The sequence below is a fragment of the Capricornis sumatraensis genome, chromosome 2 (genome assembly GCF_032405125.1).
Source record: "Capricornis sumatraensis isolate serow.1 chromosome 2, serow.2, whole genome shotgun sequence".
NCBI classification, from domain to species: domain Eukaryota; kingdom Metazoa; phylum Chordata; class Mammalia; order Artiodactyla; family Bovidae; genus Capricornis; species Capricornis sumatraensis.
In genome coordinates, this window is record NC_091070.1 from 213,211,584 (window position 1) to 213,234,018 (window position 22,435).

Sequence of the window (22,435 nt, forward strand, 5' to 3'; positions counted from 1 at the left end):
TGTGAGCCACCAGGGGTGAGACCCTCAGATGTGAAGTCGCTTTGGGTCCGGCATTGGCTGAGGCTTTCCTGATAGTCAGTTTCCTTGCAGGTCCTGGCAGCTCCGCACCCAGCACCCTGAGGAGCTGGCTCTTCCTCAGGGTTGGAGCAGGTTCAAGGGATCTTGCCTGAGGTTGTGGTGATCGCTTAGAGATCAGTATTACCACAGATGTCCAAAGTGATGTTCCTTTTATGTAGAAATTAGCAAATAAATGAAGCATGATGTTATCCAGTAAGCACACCTCTGACCGAAGCCTTGAAAAATGACTCAGATTTGTTTTAAAACATAATTCAATTTTATTATTTACTTTTCCTTCTGGGAAGGAAGAGGAGGCTGCGAAATGGGCCCGGGAAGAAAAGGAAGCCCAGCGTCGGTTAGAGGAGAATCGGCTACGGATGGAAGAGGAGGCAGCCAGGCTGCGGCACGAGGAGGAGGAGCGGAAGCGGAAAGAGCTGGAGCTCCAGCGGCAGAAGGAGTTGCTGCGCCAGAGGCAGCAGCAGCAGGAGGCTCTCCGGAGGCTGCAGCAGCAGCAGCAGCAGCAGCAGCTGGCGCAGATGAAGGTAACGCTGGGTGCTGACCAGGCCACCGGCCGGAGGAGCTGCTTGCCCGCATTTGTGGTTGGGTGGATGCTGGCAGTGTGGTAGCATAAACTGTTCTTTATGTTAAATATTGAGACATCGGTTTTTTGATCAGCAAAATATAACATGATGCATTGTACTCTGTGTTAGGCATTTAGAGAAGGGAAGAATAAGTAAAAGAGGCTAAGACGTGAGCGGCAACATAAGCAAAAACCAAGTGGGTCTGTGTGGCTCATAAATTTAAACATCGGCGCCTACTCTTACCAGTTCAGCAGTGCTAAGGCAAGGATAAACGAGACAAGGTGACTGTCCTCAAAGAGCCCATAGACTCATGAGTGCAGAGAACTCAAACGTTTGGGTGTGTAAGTGGGAACCATCATACAGGACTTGAAACATAGCTGACTGGGGGCGTTATTGAAAGGTGGACTGAGGTGATGTATGCAAAGTGTTGTTTTACAAGAATTCAAAGCCTCATTTGAAATAGTAGAAAGTGAGACTGGGAGACCAGTAAAGAGAGTGTGATGGTGGTGGTGAGAATGAATAGGGCCAAGATGAGAACTGGCTAACATTAATAAGCAAAATCTGGTGATGCTCTGAATCTGAGGGGTGAGGGCAGAAGTTGGAATGGCTCTTCGATAGTAGGCCTTCCGTGACTGGGAAAGTAGTAGAACTGGTGATGAAATAGGAGTAATTGGAGAGGGAGGAGCAGATTTATGGTAGGGTCTACAAAACTTCTCATAGAGTGTATGGCTGGCCATGAGGCTTAGTATTCCCCATCTTCAAGAAGCTCGTAGGATAAAGACATAAACAGAACATTGGAATACAGTGGGGTAAGTGCAGTGAGTGAGGGAGCACGGAGCAGCAGTCCTCAGGGTGTGACCGCCCGGGAGTTTGTCGATGTTGTTCAGTTGCTCAGTTGTGTCTGACTCTGTGACCCCATGGACTGCAGCACGCCAGGCTTCCGTGTCCCTCATTATCTCCCACAGTTTGATCAAACTCATGTCCATTGAGTTGATGATGCCATTCAGCTGTCTCATCCTCTGTCACCTCCACCTCCTCCTGCCCTCAGTCTTTCCCAGCATCAGAGTCTTTTCCAAGAGAGTCACCGCTTCGCATCAGGTGGCTGAAGTATTGGAGCTTCAGTTTCAGCATCAGTCCTTCCAGTGAATATTCATGGTTGATTTCCTTTAGGATTAACTAGTTTGATCTCCTTGCCGTCCAAGGGACTCTCAGGAGTCCTCTCCAGCACCGTGGTTCAAAAGCATCAATTGTTTGGCGTTCTGTCTTTTTTATGATGCAAGTCTTGAGCATCTATACACAACTACTGCAAAAACCACACGTTTGACTGTATGGACTTTGTCGGCAAAGTGATGTCTCTGCTTTTTAATATGCAGTCTAGGTTTGGTTTGTCATAGCTTTTCTAAGGAGCAAGTATCTAAATTTCATGGGTGTAGTCACTGTCTGCAGTGATTTTGGAGCCCAAGAAAATAAAGTCTCACTATTTCTACTTTTTCCCCATCTGTTTGCCATGAAGTGATAGGACTAGATGCTATGATCTTAGTATTTTGAATGTTGAGTTTTAAGCCAGCTTTTTTACTCTCCTTTTTCATGCTAATCAAGCAGTTCTTTAGTTCCTCCTCACTTTCTGCCTTTAGAGTGATATCATCTGCATATTTGAAGGTGAAAAGTGTAGTCATTCAGTCGTGTCCGACTCTTTGCAACCCCATGGACTGTAGTCCCCCAGGCTCCTCTGTCCATGGAATTCTCCAGACAAGACTACTGGAGAGGGTAGCCTTTCCCTTCTCTAGGGGATCTTCCTGACTCTGGAATTGAACTGGGGTCTCCTGGATTTCAGGCAGATTCTTTATCATGTGAGCCATACCACATATCTGAGGCTATTGATATTTCTCCCAGCAATCTTGATCCCAGCTTGAATTTCATCTAGCCTGGCAAGCACATTCTTGGGTCCTACCCAGACTTACTGAACGAGATCCTCTTGGAAATGGAACCCAACAGTTGTGTTTGAATAAGCCCTCCAGGGCTTCTGATGCTCACTGATGTGTGAGACCCACTGCCCATCTGAGGAGTTCGGGAAGCTTTCCTGAAAGAAGATAACTTCCAAACTGAGCCATGAAGGGAGTGAAAATTTAAATTTAGAGAAAAAAAAATAAAGGTCAGACAGCCAGTTTGGAGAATGGGGGGGTTTGTGAGAGCAGAATGAAGTTGCTGAAGAATGAGCCATGAGGTTCCTATTTAGGCTTCATATCTAGCACTTTAATTGCTAGGTCTGTGATGCCAGTGTCTTTAATGGTTTAAGGAACTGCCAGATTGTTGTCTGAAATGGCTGCACCATTTTGTGTTTAGTGGTTGAGGGTTCAAGTTTCTTCACATCCTTATCAATCTGTATTATCTGATTTTTTGATTATAGCCATCCTAGTAGGTGTGAAGTGATAACTTGTAGTGATTTTGGTTTGAATTTCCCAATGACTAATGATGTTGAGTATCTCTATGTGTTTATTGACCATTTGTAAATCTTCTTTGGAAAAATGTTTATGTAGGTCCTTTGCCTATTTTTAAATTGGGTTCTTTTTATTGAGTTTTTTAAGGGTTCTTTACATATTTTAGATATTTGAGTTCTATATCAGATGATTTAAAAATATTTTCTCTTATTTGTTTTTTTCCCACTGGCTTGACAGTGTCCTTTGATGCACAGAAGTTTTACATTGTGATGAAGCCCCGATTATCTGTTTGTTCTTCTGTCGCTTGTGCTTTTGTTACATCTAAGAATTATTGAATCTGAGGTCATAGTTTTACAGAATCCTGTTTTCTTCTAAGACTTTGTAGTTTTAGCTCCCTAATCTATTTTGAGTTAATTTTTGTAAATTATGTGAAGGTTTGACTTCATTCTTTTGCTTGTCATTTATCCGATTGTCTAGCACCATTTGTTGAAAAGTCTATTGTTTGTCCATTGAATGGCTGCGGCATTCTCCTTAAAAAATTAGACATGTAGATTCGTTTCTGCACTCTCAATTCTGTTCAGGTGATCTGTATGATCACTGTGCCAGTAATAAACTGTGTTGACATTACTATTGCTTTGGTGTTAACTTTGGAATCAGTGAGTCTTCCCAATTTGTTCCTTTTTCTCACAATTTTTTGGCTCTTCGGTGTTTCTTTAAATTTCTTCTGTGGATTTTAGAATGAGTTTTTCAGTTTCTGCAAAGAAGCCAACTGGGATTCTGATAGGAATTCCATTGTCTCTGTAGATCAGTTTGAGGAGTTTTGTTATCTTAACAACACTTAGTCGTCTGATCTGTAAACATAAGATGTTTCTATGTTCATTTAGATCTTGAATTTCTTTCGCTGTTTTATAGTTTTTAAGAGTGTAGTTTGTGTATTTCTTTTGTTTAATTTATTTTTAAGTATCTTGCTTTCATTGTAAATGAAATTTTCAAAATTTCATGTTCAGGTTGTTCTTTGTAAGGGTATAGATGTACAATTGATTTTTGTATACTGAGCTTACATCCTGCCATCTTGCTGGACTGATTTATTAATAGTTCCTTAGTGATTTCATTAGGATTTTCTGTATCATGTTATCTGCAAATTCTGAGACCAAGAAGCGCCTACAGTTTAGCCTGTCTCCACTGAATCTGCCAGTTGCCCCCTAACTGCCTTTTACCCCAACATTCACTGATTTTGAAAGTTCCCTTAGGCTTCAGCTCCTCATTCTCCACACTCTGTTGCAAATGAAGTCAGTTTCCTTTGAGAAGAGATCTGGAGCTCTCCCTCTAATCTGTTCCTCCCACCTCATCCTGAAGGCCAGAGTTCCCCGAGTCACAGCTCTGGAGCTGGGAACAGTGGTGGTGGTGGTTTGGTTGCTACGTCGTGTCCGACTCTTGTGACCCCATGGACTGTAGCCCACCAAGCTCCTCTGTCCATGGGATTCTCCAGACAGAAATACTAGGGTGGGTTGCCATTTCCTTCTTCGGGGATCTTCCCGACCCAGAAATCAAACCTGGGTCTCTGTTTGATTGTTGCAACCAGACTCTTTACCTACTGAGCTAGGAGGGAATTGCTTTGGGAACAGTGGCACCCACTTTTTCAGTTGAGCCCTTGGGGAGGGACCTGAGCCTCAGGTCTCCTTGGCTTACCTCTCCTGGTGGTGTGGAACCTCTGCCTTTCAAACTATAGGGCAGTGGCAGTCAGGGCCCTCATGGTCTCAGGAGACCCAGGTTCAATCCCTGGCTCTGAAAGATCCCCTGGAGAAGAAAATGGCAACCCACTCCAGTATTCTTACCTGAGAAATACCATGCAGTCCATGGGGTAGCAAATGAGTTAGACACAACTTGGCAACTAAACAACAGTCACAGTAGCTCTATGCAGTTTCCATTCCATAAGTGGAGGCTAGACATAAGCGAGCTCCCATCTCTCAGCAGTGCTTGTCTCTAACTTAGCCTCTGCAACAGGCAGCTGGAGCCAGGATGAGAATTGCTAACATCGTGCTCCTTCCGGGGAGTCAGCCCTCTGCCTGGCAGCCGAGGGGAGAGAGGGAGGCCTGTGTCCTTGGCTCCCCTCATCTGAAGTGCCAGCTGAGCTGGGGGTTGGGAGAGAGCAAGTCAGGGCACGAGTCCTCCAGACTCTCTGTTGTTACATTTCTTAAGGATTGTTCTTAATACTTCTTAAAGAAATGTCACTTAAAAAATGGTGTTGAGAAAGTAAGGTAGCAGTATCAGAGCAGGGGGAAAATGTAAAATTCTTAAATATCAGTGAAGGATATTAGGCATTCAGGGGTCCGAAAATGTCCCAAATTCCCTACTGTTTGCTTGTCACTTGGGAGAGAGTTGTTCTGAAAAGTGTGATTGTCTGGGCAGTACAGGATGTTGGTTGAACTGGAAAATGCCCTGAGGCAGTTGTTGATGGAGTGATGGGATAGCATTTCTTACGTACAGATAAGACTTAAGGGAAATGATAGAGATCTGTCATGTGAAGGAGACTTAGATTTGTTCTGCATTACTCCAGAGAAGAGTCTTGTGAATCATGAGCAGAAAGCACAGTGAAGTATATTTTGGCACAAGATAAAGGAGGACTTCAGAGGTGCCTATACGGGGAACAGGCCATTTCAGGAGGCAGTGAATCTGTTCTTGGTGCTGGCTGAGTTTCCGCTGCAGAGGACTGGCGATTGGTTCCTGGGTATGCTGGCGTGATATAGCCACTGGGGTTTTAGACAACAGTGGTTGCTGGCTGATTGCATCAGAATTACAAAAATATGCAAATTCTCTGGCTTTACCTTTGACTATTCATTGAATGCGGGGGGCCAGGGCGGCTCCGTTTTTACAGGCCTTCCGAGTGATGCTTGCTGCAGGTTTGATTGACACTGACGTTGAAGTCGCTGTTTGCAACCCCATGGACTGTAGCCTACCAGGTTCCTCCATCCATGGAATTTTCCAGGCAACCCAACTGGAGTGGGTTGCCATTTCCTTCTCCAGGAGATCTTCCCAACCCAGGGATCGAACCTGGGTCTCCCGCATTGTAGGCAGACACTTTACCGTCTGAGCCACCAGGGAAGTTTAGGACTTTCCAGATATGTCATTTCCTGTGGAGAGGAAGAGTTCATTTGTGCCCCACTTCTCCTACTTGGTACCCCGTCTTTCTCTTTTAGCTCCCTTCTGTACCTCTCTCCTCCCGGAGCACAGGTGCGTGTAAGAGAGGTGCCCCTACTGCCCACCACAGGGCATAACATGTTGAGGGTTGCTCAGCATGTTGAGATGTTCTGTAGTGTTGAGGGCACTCGTTTGGAGAGTGTCCGGTAACATCAGTGACAGTTTAAGCTGCTTTTACCCTTATCCCATCAGTTCCAGTTTTAGAGATTAGTACTGAAGAACCTTTCTATTTTGGCATTTTGTTTTGATCCACACATGTAACTGTTTTTATTATCTGGTTTAGGTTTGGTTTTTGTTGTTTTTGTTTTTAAGAGCCATAAGATGTGTGAAAATTGAGTGAATGAATCTTTTTCTGGCCCAGAAAGACCAAGGGATTCCCTTAGAAATAATCAGACTTTTGAGAACACTAAAGTATAGAGGACTCATATTTACACTTTATTTTAGTCAATAATTTTAAGGGATAGGGAAAAAAAAATTATCGATTAAAACCAATTTAGTGCTCATGACTAGAAGCCACAGCCTGGTTAACTCCCTTCCATGAAAGACTGATTGAAAACTGTGCCTGGCGTCAGCTGCCCACCTCAGCTTTCCCTTCAGAACAGGGTATCGTGTCCTTATGACCTCCTTGGATTAAAAACTTAGTGATTCTTTTGTTTCATTTTCTCTCTTTTTGGCTGTATATTGGAGTGTATATCAGTGGCAGGTGTAACAAATTTGCAATTTCTTAAGAGTAAATCAGGTAAAGGTGTATTGATGTATTTTGGGCTTCCCTGGTGGCTCAGTGGTAAAGAGCTTGCCTGCCATTGCAGGAGATGTGGGTTCAATCCCTGGGTCAGGAAAAACCCCTGGAAGAGGACATGACAACCCACTACAGTATTCTTGCCTGGGGAATCCCATGGATTAAAGAAGCCTGGCGGGCTACAGTCTATGGGATTGCAAAAGAGTCGGACACCACTTAGGACTAAAACAACAATAATATTGGTGTGTTTTAAGTTGTTTTAAAATAATCTTGTGACAAGAGAAAATTAAGTAAAAGAAGCAAAACTGATTGGTAGAGTAGTCATGTAAAAGGATTGAAGAAGGAAGTTTGAACTGAATGTTACAAATGGAATGGAGGGAAGCGTGAAGGTTCTGTGCACAGTGCATCATTGCCCCTCCTGTCCATGTGTCCTCATGAACTCTTCTGCCTTCCTTTTTTGCTAGCTTCCCTCTTCTTCAACGTGGGGCCAGCAGTCCAATACGACAGCATGTCAGTCCCAGGCAACGCTATCATTGGCTGAAATCCAGAAACTAGAAGAGGAACGAGAACGGCAGCTTCGAGAGGAGGTAAATTTTAAATGTGATCTAGACAATCGGTGATTCAGAATAGCCAGTGTGCATTCTGGATTAGTGTCTACTAAAGATAAACATTGTTGTCAGAGTTGCTGTGTATCCGAATTAGATATTTATTTTTCACCTCTTTAGCCTGTACGATGGTCACTAGCAGATATGAAGGATCTAATAGAAATAGCATTAAGATTGGGTACAGAAATGTTCGGTTACCTTTACCATAGCTCTTGAGAGAATAGCTCAGAAACAAAAGTACATGGGTGTTTCAGAATTGGGGGTGAGTTTTGTGCGGATAGCCTCTTAAAAATTTGATGCTTACAATGCAGAAATATTTTTCTCTAAAGGGTACTGGGTTCTGACTAACCTAGAAAACCTTAAAATATGACAGAAATACCATCTCTCTGCTTGTTCGTCTACATCCTGTAGTTCCTCATTAGGATAGAGAGGATACAAAAGAGTGAAAGGGGTTGGGGGGCAGCAGAACGTAGTTCTTGACAGAAAGGAAAAAATGAGTGAGTGAAATGGTTTGGCTCAGTGTACCACTAGCTGAGTGCCATCTGTCTGTCGTGTATTTGCTGCTCGTGTGGATACAGTTGCATCTAAGACAGACAAAATTCTCTCCCTCCATAAAGCTTACTTTTAGTTGAGGGGACAAGGATGTGAAAGGACATACGGAGTTCTCGAAGGCAGTATGTGTCAGAAAGAAAAATAAAAGTGGAAAGGGGCGTAGGGAGGAGGTTGGGAGTTAGTGGTAGCGTTGGTGGTGGGCAGCAGTCTAGTGGGCAGATCGTCTAGTTTTAGGTGTGCTGACTGGGAAGGCCTCTCTGAGAAGGTGGCATGAGGTAACTGAGTCTTAATGGAAGTACTGTACATGGGTATGATTTGAGGCAGAGCAGTCAATTTGTTCGAGAATGCAAGCCGTCATTCTTTATCTGGGTGGTGTGGTTCACTAAAGGCCGTGAAAATCCTCTGTGCGTGTTCACCGTGTAGTGTGCATGACATCACCCAGTAGGTTAAAAACTTTCTTCGTCTTAAAATTTACCATATTTCCTACCCACCTTCAAAAGAAAAAAGGCTGAGCTTTCTCTGAAATCATCTCTCTTTTCTCAAAAGTTAACAGCTGGATGCAGAGCAGAGTGTAGCTTCCTCCTCCAAGGCTAGAAATTGTTCTAATAATTTTGGTCCCTGCTAAATAAAAAAAATAATAATGGTCATCAGAGTTGGAATAACAGGTCTTCTCTTGTTCATATTTTTGTCTGTTAGAAGTTAATAATTGCCTTGTGTTTTCATTTGATTTTCTTTGAACAGTTAAGTCTGTGCACGCTTCGAAATGTATAAAGGGCCACCCAGCAGATAGTATCCGACAGTTCTATTTCATTCTTTCCCTGGAGGTGTCCTTTCCAGGACCCTCTAACTTGTTCAAATCTGAACATGCTTGACTTGCTGCACGTGTGCTCTGTTTCTCAAAATTTTGTCATCTGCGTGTTGTCCCAGGTGGCGCTAATGGTAAAGAATCCACCTGCCAGTGCAGGAGACGGCTTCAGTCCCTGGGTTGGGAAGATTCCCTGGAGGAGGAAGTGTCAGCCCCCTCTAGGATTCTTGCTTGGGAGAATGCCATGGACAGAGAAGCCTGGTGGGCTGCAGTCCCTGGGGTCACACAGTCAGACAGACTGAAGTGACTTAGCACGCACACATATTTCTTTCCATCTTGTTCTCTGTTGTCTTTTGTGATGGAGTATTTTCTCAGTCTTCTCTTTCAGTCCTTCTATTGAACTTTAAAGGTGTGCTCTCTTATTTTAAAGTTCTGAGTCCATATATTGTTCCCTCTTAAGTAGTTGTGTTTATAGTCTCTTTCTCTTGTTTTACTGAATACAACGTGTAACCTCTAAGAATAATGCTTACTGATCACTCCTATTTTCCCTTGCTTCTGTTCCAACAGAATCTTGTTTGTTTGATTTGGTCTTTGGCTTCCATCTCACAGGCTGGGCTGTGTTCTCATTTAGGAAGAAGGCATTGAGGAGCTGGTGGGGGTTCGGGTGCATGCGGCACCTTGCTGGGCTTTGCTGTGATGGTGTCTGTACTGGTCTCTTCTGTTCAGATCCTCCATCTGTTGGTATCTGTAGGTGTATTCTCTTGTGGTAGGTCAGCTTTCCTGTAGAATAATCTACTTACCTGGTTCAGCCTCTTTAAAAAGGAAAGTTTTAATTTTCTGTTGGGGAGAGGTGAGGGATAGCTGCCAAGTGTGTTGGGTGGGGAATGTAGTCAGGGTCTTAATGTTGCTTTTTACAGACTTTCAGCCTGTCTTCCTTTGTTCGAGATACCCATGCCTGTAATTCCCGAGCTTTTTGTATGAATTGACCTGTTTCTGAGCTTCCTTTTACTTCGCTTTCAACTTACTGGGTCTGTTGTATTGGCTGTCTTTCCGTTCTCTTTGTCCTTAAAGTTTATGTTTTAGAAAAAAATTATTTTTGTCATTTTGATAGGACTTTGGAAATAAACATATTACATTTTTATGCTTAACCAGAAGTCCTATTTAATTTTTAAGAAGTAATTCTTAATTTCTTCTTATTCTCCTCTTAGTACTTCTGACTGTTTACATCTTTATTTGCAGCAGAGTAGTTAACTGTTAGATGTTTAGTTGCTTCCCAGGTGGCACTAGTGATAAAGAACCCACCTGCCAACACAGGAGATGTAAGAGACATGGGTTTGATACCTGAGTTGGCAAGATCCCTTGGAGGAGGGCATGGCAACACCCTCCAGTATTCTTGCCTGGAGAATCCCATGGACAGAGGAGCCTGGAGGGTACAGTCCATAGGATCACAGAGTCAGGCACAACTGAAGCATCTCAGCACACACACTATGTATTTATATTCCATTTAGCATACTGGACATTTATAACTTTTATTTTAAAAACTGGAATCCTGAGATAGCTTCTCTTGTGCCTGCAGCAGAGGCGCCAGCAGAGGGAATTGATGAAAGCTCTTCAGCAGCAACAGCAGCAGCAACAGCAGAAACTCTCAGGCTGGGGGAACGTCAGCAAACCTGCAGGCACTGCGAAGTCTCTTCTGGAGATCCAACAGGAAGAAGCCAGGCAGATGCAGAAGCAGCAGCAACAGCAGCAGCAGCACCAGCAGCCAAACAGAGCCCGGAATAATACGGTGGGTCCGTCTTCCTGAGCGGTTGTTGTATGGACTGGCGGTGTGAGTTATCTGTTTTGACTTTGGTGGGCTCTCTTTTTGTCTTTTTAATATTATTAACTGTAATTATTTGTGTCTCTCTCTTTAACAGCATTCCAACCTGCACACCAGCATTGGGAATTCTGTTTGGGGCTCTATAAATACCGGTCCCCCTAACCAGTGGGCCTCTGACCTAGTCAGTAGTATCTGGAGCAATGCTGACACTAAAAACTCCAACATGGGATTCTGGGATGATGCAGTGAAAGAGGTGGGACCTAGGAACTCAACAAACAAAAATAAAAACGCCGGTCTCAGGTAGGGCTCAAAGCGATTGACCTGTGTTCCTTGGTGGATTGGGGGAGGAAGGGCATGTGAGGAGTATGATACTGGGTGGCCAGAGAAAGGTAGTTATTTAGTTTCTACTTACTTTCACCTATATCCTGGCATGTGAGGTGATAGTTTGATGATTGTTTTTCTTCCCTATGGAAACACATTGGTATTATTACTAGTGGCTCCTTTGGTTGCTGGACATGGAGTCTGTTGCCTGTCACGTGGTAAACACTTAATGTTTTTTGTTACTGCTCTTGAATATTTCTCTAAGGTAGTCTCTAGATTCTAGCATTTTCTCTAAAATTTTAAGTTAGAGTATTATAAACACTTAAACTTTTATTTTTATGATGAATTTGTTACATCTTACATTCATCTTTCTTTTGTTGAACAAGCATGGGTTTTAATGTTAAGTCATGGACTCAGATCCCAGCACTAGGACTTACTAGCTGTGTGACCTTGGGCAGGAGGGAACCTCTTTGAGCCTCAGTTCCCTCATCTGTAAAATGAAGATAACAATAACAGCTTCATGGGTGTGGTTGTAAAGGTTAAGTGAATATGTGTGAAGTAGTTAGTAAAGTGCCTGGCACATAGTAACTACTTAATAAATGGTAGTGTTGTCAGAATATTTCTTCTCAATTCTGGGGGCTTAATGTGTGATGAATAGGACACTGAATAACATGTTGAGCATCTTTGCCAGGCACTGTGCTCTAGGCCTTTGCATATAATATTTTTATTCTTTTTAATAACCCAAAGAAGTATTAGTATCATTTTACAGATGAGGAAACTGAGGCTTAGCAAAATTTAAAATCTTACTGACAGACATGAGAAGAACTTAATAATTTCTCTGAAAAAAAGCCCTTATTCACAAACTAGAATGTACTAACCGAGGCTAGATTTTAATAGGTATTGAGTAAACTCCCCCACCTCCAACCCAAGTATTTCACTTTTTTGTTTTTGGGCTTTTGTTTGTTTGTCTGTTTGTTTTCATTTTCGGAGCCAAGAATTGGATTGCTGGACAGCCATCCAATGTTGCCAAGACATTATCTATGTATGGTGTTAGAGTATGATCATAATAGTAACAGTTCCTGGGAATATAATACCACCCTATTGTTTTGCTTTAGTAAATCTGTAGGTGTGTCTAACCGGCAGAATAAGAAAGTAGAAGAAGAAGAAAAATTGCTGAAGCTCTTTCAGGGAGTAAATAAAGCCCAAGATGGATTTACCCAGTGGTGTGAACAGATGCTTCATGCCCTTAATACGGCAAATAACTTGGATGGTAAGAACTGGGGAGGGAAACCCAGCATGTGGAATGGCAGAGCAGGCCCCACAAAGAGTTAGGAAATTGAAATAATGGGCTGGCCTTCAGGAGGTGAAGTCTGATGGAGGTCAAGTCCTGCACTTACTGTAAGAACTTGACTCTTTTACAGCATTACTTGTGAGAAAAGTTCTGTAATACTGTCCTGAACTAGGTTACCAGTGGACACCAAAGAGTAGCTGCTTTGCAGGCTGTCCTGTGATGGACAGGGCAGAAGAGATCATGGTTCTGTCCCGCTCACTTTTGGGGAGCATCACCAGATGAACGAAGGAGACTGACTGTTATCCCGGGGACATAGGTCAGCCTGCACGAGGGAAGACTGGGGTGATGTGAGCATCTCTCCCTTCCTGCCTTTGGGGGCAGGGGTGGGAGTTGTGACAGAGCAGGTAGGCATGCTTTGTGTGGGATAAAGCTGAGACCTGTAACGTATGCAGATAAAAAGGTTTCGGCGCAGTTTGGAGAAAAACTTGCTGCTTGTTGGTTGTTCACAAAGAGAATTGTCTACCTGAGATGGAAGCAAGTACTTCCCTCACCCGCAAATGTTCGAACAGAGACCAGTCAGCTCGGTGTGAACGGGATTCCCATAACTCGTGAGCTTTGCTGAACTAGTCCATCTCTGAAGCCTTTTCTAAAGCCAGAAACCTTTAAAAAAAAAAAAAAAAAAACAGAACAGGAAAAGAATTGAAGGGTTCCTTTGCAGCAGTGTGACAATAGCTGACAGTCAGAACGAGTCAGAGAAAGCAAGAGTGAAAAATAGTAATGGCTACCATGCATTAAGCACCTACCATGTACTAGGCACTTTCTGGGGGTTAATATGTGTTATCCTAGTGATTTTAATTTTGGCCATAACTTACCTTTACAATGTCGGTGGTGTTATCCCCATTTTATAAATTAGGAAACGGAGGCTCAGGAAGGTTAAGTAGCTCATCAAGGTCACACAGTGAGCAAATTTCAGAGTCAAGTTTTAAACCCATGTCTGTCTAACTCTGATACTTGGACTTTTCTCCTGCACCACACTGCTTCATGTCGAATTTTTCTGTGTAAACAGAGGTTATCTCAGTGAAGCAAAAGGAGGCTGCAGCTTTATCTTCAGTATCTCATGGTGCCTGGCACACACCATGGCATTTAAAACATATTTGACTGAATTTAAAGAAGAGAAGAAAGGAATCCCCAGCTTACTCTAGTCTTAGACAAGCAGTTGTTTCCATCAACATAACTTAGTTTCTACCAAAATAACATTTAGTGAAACAAATATATGCATGATATCTTCATCGCTGTGATATTTCAGACGATTTGGGGCATTACAATGAGAGTGGGGTTCCCCCCCCATGGCTACAGAGTAGGTCAAAGAATTTAGCATAATAGCTGCATGCCTTTCCAGTTTCCATCATTCATGTCCCTGTTAGGTGTTAAAATGTACTGAAGACTGACCCTGACCTCTGCTGTGTGATATTTCATTGTTACTCTTTATGTCTTCTTCCCTCTCATGTTACAGTGCCCACATTTGTTTCTTTCCTGAAGGAAGTAGAATCTCCATATGAGGTCCATGATTACATTAGGGCCTATTTAGGAGATACCTCTGAGGCCAAGGAGTTTGCCAAGCAGTTCCTCGAGCGCCGTGCCAAACAGAAAGCCAACCAGCGGCAGCAGCAGCAGCAACAGCAACAGCAACAGCAGCAGCAGCAGCAGCAGCAGCAGGTACGAGGCAGCAGAGTGAGTGCAGTGCCCTGGTCAATACTGGTGTCTTGAAAGTGGAGCCTCCAGAGAAATGAAATTTTAAAATACTACCACCATTTTTGTACATCACATGACTGGAACCTTTTAATGCCAGGTAGACTTGACATTTTAAAATTACATGTCCTGAGACCTTTGTGAATTTCCCAAAAAGCAAGTATATAACCATTCATTCACTGTTAGTCATACCAGCCCCATTTTTCTTGGTTCATATAGATGCCTCTGTCCAATTGCAAATGCCAACTTGTCATAGATGCATAAGTTTGGTTTTAATAGTTAAAATTCAACAATGGTAACTCTCTGAAGCTCCAGATCATTTGTTCCCAGTACTGACAGTACTGTACCTGCCAAATATCTCATACACTGTTGATGAGAATGTAAAGGTTCTTGTTATTCTCAGGAACTCTATTCTGTGAACTTGCTGCCAACACAGAATTAGCAAATGCTGAACCATTGCTCCTAGGGGGTTAGGTTTCTGTGGACCTGTGTTAGAGCATTTTTGTCAGCTTGTAACTGTGGAATGCTGATAACCTTGTTCTGTGTGTGATTCTGTTTAAGGATGCGTTATTTAAATACATTGCTGCTTCCTTAATACTGAACTCACAGCCAGTGCCACTGTAACTCGTGCCTGAAGAAAGCTTACCTAACACACACATTTTCTGAGGCACATCACAGCCTTTGGGCCCTTTAAAAACACTAGACAGCACTTGACCCTTGGGAGCCATTTTAAACAATGGAATCACCATCAGCAGTGTGAAAACATGATCTGAAAGAGACTGAGAAAGATGCTCCTTTGCTGTGTGAGAGCTGAGACGAGGAGGCAGGAAGTGTCTCCGAGTTCTGCCTCAGCTGGGAACGTGCATCTTGGGCAGCTCAGTTTTTCACTGCTCTGTAGACATGCATATTCAGAGTGAGGACAGAAACACCACAAGCATGCAAATTCGCAGATGATGGGATCCGTGAATGAGAAGGATTGTCTTCACAAGTTTCTGAAGAACAGTCTGTCAGGACTCTTGGAGAGGCTTAAGAATATTTTTAATCTTGTGGTTCTTCTACTAGAGATAATGTTTATCAGAGTTCACTTTTAGGAATGTGTAAGGCACAGAGAAGTATAGGGCGTTTAAAATCTGTTTGGATAAATGGGACTAAAGCATCAACTGAAGGAAAAGGAAAGATGTGAACACAAACAGCCCCAGGAAAAAAATGTTAAGGAATCAAGAGAAGACAGCGAGCAGCAGTACAGAGGCCTCGCGTGTGAGAGGGCCGCCTATGGCGCGCAGCCAGGCTTGCCCCCTGCCCGTTCCGCCGCCCAGCTCGGGAGCCTGATCCCAGTTCAGAATGCGTTGCTCTCACAGGAGCAGCACACAGTGTGAACGGCTGGTAGACCATTTCATAGTTGAGCCAGTTGGTATAAAGTATGTGAATAATATTTTGGGAACAGATCCCTTCCGGGATTGCTGCTAGGAATGAAGTGCATGGCATGAACTTTGTCTTGCGTGGTACTGGGCTCTCAGCTGGTCTGTGGGCTCTCCTCTCTGTCCCGGGGCCCAGAGAGCAAAGGACCCTTCCACCTAGAGCAGGTGGGGGTGCAGATTGCCAGAGAGCAGATTCCTGGTGAATGGTGCAGACTCCATGTGTGTCTGGCGAGCTGTTTGGTTTTTAAAATTTTGTTTCATTTTTTGCTGTGCTGGGTTGTGGGCTCTTCTTTAGTTGCGGTGAGCGGGGGCCCCTCTCCATCGTGATGCACAGGCTTTCTCCTTACAGTGGCTTCTCTTACGGAGCACGGGCTCTAGTGCACGCTCAGCAGTTGTGGCTCCCAGGTTCCAGGGCACAGGCTCAGTCCTTCCACAGCGGGTGGGGCCTTCCCAGATCAGAGATTGGACCTGTGACCCTTGTATTGGCAGGTGGATTCTTTACTGCTGAGCCACTAGGGAAGCCCCTGGAGAGGTTTTGACAACTGTGCTGTCGCAGCAGTGTGGACCCCTGGAGTCCCCAGGATGGGCCTTGTGGAGACACACAGCCTAGGGTGTGGACCCCTGGAGTCCCCAGGCTGGGCCTTGTGGAGACGCACAGCCTAGGGTGTGGACCCCTGGAGTCCCCAGGCTGGGCCTCGTGGAAGTGGACTGCCCTCAGTTTCATTGTTAGCAGAATCCGTGGTAGGCGTCTGTTTCTAAACTCCTCCTCGGTAATGAGGCCAGATGGGGCCATTTTCTGAGGGGGCCAAGCTTGCGTCCACTGTGTGGTCTCAGTGGTGCCATCTTGTGTTACAGGACTCTGTGTGGGGAATGAACCACAGTGCGCTCCACTCGGTGTTTCAGGCCAGTCAGGCCAGCAGCCAGCAATCCAACTTTGAAGCCGTGCAAAGTGGCAAGAAGAAGAAAAAGCAGAAGATGGTCCGAGCAGACCCTAGTCTATTAGGTGAGCACAGGCCTCAAGTCTTAGCTGGGTGTTGAGGGTGAAGTATATGCGAGGCCCATGGTGGAGGGTTTTTCATGAAAGAAAATTTTTCTTACAAAAAAAATTGTTTTAGCCAGTTCAAAATAAACAGTATTTATTGGGAATCTCTGCAAGAGCTATGCCTCATCTATTATAGGGAGCAAGGAAAAGAATATATTTTATGGTGCCTTAAATTTGAAAGACTTTTTCACATCTAACATGAATTTTCCTAAAACCCTTTCAGTTTAGTTAGAAAATAATGCTGATTAAGAACAGTAAATGTTGTTTAAAATGTAAAGTGCCTATTTGTGTGGAAGCAGACCATAATCGAATCAGATACTCAAAAAAGAACAGATGTTAGTTGATATTCACTGTAGAATAGTCTCAGAATTACCCTGCATCATGAGGTGATGTTCCAGCGTTAACAATAGTAAACTGAGGCCTAGAGGATTGAGAACGCTTCCCAGAGTCACTCAGCAGTCAGCAGCGCAGCTGGGGTTTCACGGCAGGTCCACTCTCTCTTCACTCTTCTGTGTTACAGTAGCTGTTCTTTTTTTTTCCCATGACTGTCCTTACCCAATGTTAGGGACCAGTGTCGTCACACAAGTCAGCTCTGAGGAGAAGGTGACACCTGAATTGGGGCTTTGAAAAAGCAGGAAGGATAGGGTATGGTGTTCCTGGAATAACAGCATAGGCAAAGCTGATGGGCTACCTTTGTTTCTTAAACTGGCCTAACAGCCTCACCGACAAGGATGAAATTAAAATTATCCTGTGTTCATGAATGTATTAATGAGCTGTTATAAAACTGTGTTGTCTGGAATAGAATGGTTGTATTGGCAAAGATGGCAGGTTGGGAAGTCAGGCAAACCCGTTGGAGGGTGCAGTATAGACCAGGTGAAAGATACTGGTGGCCTAGGGTAGGGCTTTGGTGGTGGAGATGGAGAGGAGTTAGATGGATTTCAGAAAGTTAGGGATAGGCTTGGGCAAGGAGAAAGGAAAGGTTTAGGCAGCAGGATGGAAAGAGCTGCCCTTTGATAAAATGATGAGCACTGGAAGGTGGAGCAGGCTTTGGGGAAAGGACATGCTGTTCAGGTGTTGGTGGACCGAGTGTGACGTGACGGGGAGGCATACGGAGTGAAAGAGCTGATGGTACAGTGAGAGGTAGACTGCTCTGCCCTCATGGGATCCTACTTCAGAGGTTTCCTGCCCTGGAGAAATCAATATACCAGTAACAAACCTAGCTTTGAGCAGCGCCCCTTGGAACTGCGCTCTGCAGGTGGGCTTTGGAAACCTAGAGGTCTGGCGCCGTTTTGTTTTCTAATGCCTGTCTTGGAAGGTTATGTTAAGGATGGATGGATCAGTCCAAAATTTTGTCCTGTTTTGACAGAAATAGATGAATGTAGATTTTAGAATGTTTTCAGTTCTGGTTGTGAGTTCTAGCTAAAAATCTCCCACTATTTAGCTGTGGTACTTGGCTAGGGCAGTAGGGGTAGGTTCTTCTGAAAATGAGGTGTAAATGTTTTTGGACTAAATATTTGATCTGACCCCATTGTTTATTATAGATGTAAGAAAGAAAGGGACTTAAAATCCCCCTTCAGGGAAATGAGAGGGAGGTCTTTCTAGGACTAGAGTTTTAAGGAGTATATATCTTGAAAGGGAAAGAGAAAAATATAAGGGCAGTAAAACTATTCAGAAAATACTGAAGAAACTTACTTGGGTGAGCTCTTGCTTATATACCATTTAATGAGAATTTTTGCTCAAGTAAACATTCTTCTGGAAATTCCTCTGATAATTTCTGCCCCATACCTACTAACCATTTATTATTGTTTCTAATTGATATATGCCTTATTGACTTGCAGATTAAGAAAGATTAACAAATATACATCAGTCACAAGTTACCCATGAACATAATAGGAAAACAAATCAATTTTGACCCCACTGTATCCATTGAGAACGTGGTCACTGATCAAAATAGCGTTTTGCTGCTAAAACAAACGTTGAGAACAAGCCCGGCCTCATTTTAATGCTCATGTCCTCCGCTGTGCTTGTGTTTTCTCTAGCTTTTCAAGCTGGCAGGCGCCATTGTGAGCCAGCGTCCTGTGCTTGGATATGAGAAATACACAAAGTACCATTGCTCACCAGTCACAGTTTTCTTACAGAAACAGTCCCCCAAACCTTAAAGTCATGTGAGTGAGACTGTTCTAAACCTAAGAGAGAGTGGTGGTTAGAGCTGGGCATACTGGGCCTCAGTCCCTCTTTGTATTGCTTGGGGTCTCATGACACCCCAGAGCATCCCTTTTCTGTCAGGTGGGGAGGAGTGCCCTCCTCACTGGTTTTTTTGACAGGTAAATGAGACCGCATCTGCTAAAGCCAGTCCAGTAATCATTCTGTTATAGCAATGAAAACCATTTTGTGGCCCCAGGTTTCTTTTCCCAGTCCTGTCTCTGTATGAATGGGAAAACACAAATAGTTGGTGTTTTTTTTTTGCATTCCCGGTTTTATTGCATGTAGCTCATTTTGTTTTTATCACATTTCATTTGTTCTCGAGATGCATGTGAAGTCAAAGAAAAACCTGCTTTAGAGCCGAGTAATAGTTCATTTCACAGACTGTTCTTTAGGGTTTACGTTTACCTAAATAACTGTTATTTTCAAGTATGAACACACTAAGCCTTTCATTATTTTGATGGGAAAAAAGTCCTGCAGGTTATGGGAACACAGTTGAGGGGTAGAACTCAGGTTGGGGTTTGGAATCCTAACCTCTTCCAATAGGAGGCCTTGGAAACAGCTTGTACCACAGCTTCCTTGATTAAAAAATAGGGATGTTTATGTTTTCAAATCAGGATATTTTGGAGTCAGTGTAATATAATTAAAGTATTTTTATTATGTAAGACATTTTTGTGTATTATTGGTACATTTAAAGTGTGTATTTGTTTGAAAACTTGAATGTTAAAGGGCCAAAAGGAGGGGGGAAAGCTCAAAGTAATATTAACAGAGCTGCTTTTAGACTGGAGAGCTTGGCCTGTTTACTCTTTGATACTCAAACAGCAACTGAGACAGTTTGGGGTTTCATTTAGGGTGGTTGAACTAAAAGCATTTTGAGACTCACTCATTCCAGAGAGGCCCTGTTAATAGTAACTTTTATCAGTCTCTGATTATGTGGAGTTTATTGAAAACTCATACATGACTGATGGCATTAGGTTTTCAGACCTCAGTAGTGTTTGTAAGCTCAGCTGTGCTAGTATTGCCTTTTCTAAACCAGATAGTATTTTGGTTCATCAGTATTGCTCAGTGAGATCCTTGCCTTTGGTGGTCTACTTACAGTAGGTTGAGCTGAATAAGGAAGCTTTTTCATTTCTGTGCCGTCTTCTGTGTGATAGGAAGAACAGCTGAGAGCTCTCAGGAGCTTGTAGCCTGCCTTCCCTGGAGCCTCCTATCCCTGGAGCAGAACCTCTCAACCAGAACTTTGGCAGTGTTTTGGACTGAAAGTGTTCCCAGTTAGTGAATGGGGCTGAAGTAGTGATTATTCTCACTCAGATGTCACAGTCATTTGGTCTAGTGGTTGTAAAGTACTTAGTGTGTTATTCTTGTCCTGCCCCTGCCCCATTCTTCTAAGGCAGCTACACCTTCTGAATGAACTTCTCTCCCTGGGCAGCCTGGCCTGGCTTTGACACACACACGTGCACACACACCCCAGGCCTGGATTGAGGACTCCCTAGGGCAGTGGTTTGCAGTTCTTTTTAAGCAGTGATGCTGGTGTGTGTGTTTCTTCCCTAATTAAATTATATCAGAACCTTAAGAAATAAAACATATTAAAATAGAATCTCTCATTGGAAGGGCAAGAAAACCACTGCATTGACCTTTATCCTTTCTTCTTCCTCCTTTTAGTATCCCTGTTGGTATACTCAAAAACAGGAGACTGAAATTCCAGCCCCCTGCCTGAGTTTGAGCCACAGGGTTGTCTGGGTGTGGTTGGTCACTCATTGCAGATTTTTCCCTGCAGGGTTTTCAGTCAACGCTTCCTCGGAGCGACTCAACATGGGTGAGATCGAAACTCTGGATGACTACTGAGCGCCTGCCAGACCAGACTGGCCTTCCCTCTCCTCTCTGCCAACCATGGATTCTCCAGCTCTGGACACAACACTTACTCACCATATACTCTCTGTCACTGCAACAAATCACAGAACCGATCATCTCAGGCTTTTTCTTCTAGCCCTTTGTGTCCAAGATTCTTTAAACCGTTTTTGTTGGTGCGCATCTCAGACTGTAGATGAGTGGACCAGACGCTGTGTCTTGGGGGTGGCAGTGGGGATTCCTCCCCAACAAGGCTGATTTTGGGCAGCACGTGTTTACTGTGCCGTGATTTCACCTCCTGTCTCCCAGAAAGTGTGTTGGGATCTGCCAATAGCAATTTACTTTCTCTTGTCATTTTTTTCCTTCTGTTTGACTTTTCTTTTTCTTCTTTTTCCCCGCCCCACCCCCCAAACGGGCAAGGGGTCTGACTGGTGCAATCATGAAGAGAGTTAATGGTAACAGACATTGGCCAGCAACAAAACGCCCATGGACTGTGACTTGAGCATCCGACAGAGACAGTCAGAGCTCTTCCAGTCTGCAGGTGGCATTGCCGCAGCTAACTTTGGGATTGCATCCAAGAGGCCCTGAGTGGGGTGGTATTTAGATTGATTGGTTTGATGTTGCACACCCCTCGCCCTCATTCTTTCTGAGGATCCTTTCAGAGAAAGGATTCTTGGTTTTTCTTCATTAGATAGTGACTTCCAAGCAAGCTGACTTCTCTCCTGGCATACTCCAACCTGATCGGACAAAGGAAGCCCTATGGCCTGGGAGAGGAACTTATTTTTAATTTTTCTTTCTTACAAAAACGGATTTTTTCCCATAAATATTTTTACTTCAGAGGACTAGGACCAGTTTGTTTTGGGCCTTTCTGCTGAAAATTTGTCTCGTTTTAAGAGGCAGTTAGGATCTTTACCATATGTATGAATTTGTATAATTTCATTTTGGATAGGGATAAACTGCTTCTGATAAAAGCCCGGAATTTCATCTGGTTCCTCAGAGCATTGCGTGTGTGTCTTGCTGTGGCCCCGAAAGGTTTTGTCTAAAGATGCTGGAGCGGCAAGTTGCTGGCTTGCCTTTTCTGAAAAGAGAACATGCAAAACCTGACCATCTTTTAAGACCTTCATCTGTGGAAACCACTAAACAGGAGAGTCCCGTGGGATGGAGGGGACGGGAGAGAGAAGCCTGTTCTGGCTTCAATCATGGCCTCCTAATACCCCTTCACTGCAAATATAAATGTATCCAAGCCCTATTTATAAGCAAATACTCCTCCTGCCTCCGCCAACCCCCCACAGAACATCACCTGAAATTGCCAATCACACTTTGGTCTGCAGCCACCGGACCATCCGTCCCCGCGCAAGAAGTGCTGTGGTTTGGGCGGCTCCTGGTCGAGCGCCTTCCCTTTCTGACATCATGGCCCGAGGAAGGCTGGAGTTGCTCTGAGAGCAGTTTGGTTTGGGATGATTCTGTTTGGTTTCTGTTTTTCTTCTTTTGGATCAGCATTCTCCCTATCCCTTTTGGCCACCCTCCCTTCTAAACATGTACAATAACTATACAGAGACTGCTACAAACTTGTATATAGTTTTTGGATCAAACAGCATGAGGAGATGGGGAACCATTAAAAACTGGGGCTCCTGCTCTCCTTTGCTTTGTAAATTCACAAGTGGGGGTGGGGAAGAGGGACAGTTAAGATGTTTACAGAACTTTAAGCTCCCTCGGAACTTTTGCCAGTGTGGAGGAAAATAAAAAAGACCTTAAATAAAACCTCGTGGT

General features: G+C 43.8%; 1 protein-coding gene across 3 annotated transcripts in view; it reads left to right on the forward strand.

Moving 5' to 3' along the window:
• GIGYF2 (GRB10 interacting GYF protein 2) overlaps positions 1-22,386 on the forward strand; it is a 105,700-nt gene extending 83,314 nt beyond the window's left edge. For 2 of the 3 annotated variants that reach the window (XM_068965943.1, XM_068965944.1), the window contains exons 20-27: positions 363-599; positions 7,478-7,600; positions 10,552-10,761; positions 10,892-11,094; positions 12,231-12,385; positions 13,920-14,122; positions 16,429-16,576; positions 20,595-22,386. In XM_068965943.1, the coding sequence (XP_068822044.1) occupies positions 363-599; positions 7,478-7,600; positions 10,552-10,761; positions 10,892-11,094; positions 12,231-12,385; positions 13,920-14,122; positions 16,429-16,576; positions 20,595-20,662 (1,347 nt within the window). In that variant the 3' untranslated portion in view covers positions 20,663-22,386. Of the gene's footprint in view, positions 1-362; positions 600-7,477; positions 7,601-10,551; positions 10,762-10,891; positions 11,095-12,230; positions 12,386-13,919; positions 14,138-16,428; positions 16,577-20,594 lie in introns of all 3 variants that reach the window. The other variant, XM_068965942.1, reaches the window with a different exon arrangement.
• Positions 22,387-22,435: the final 49 nt, after the last annotated feature.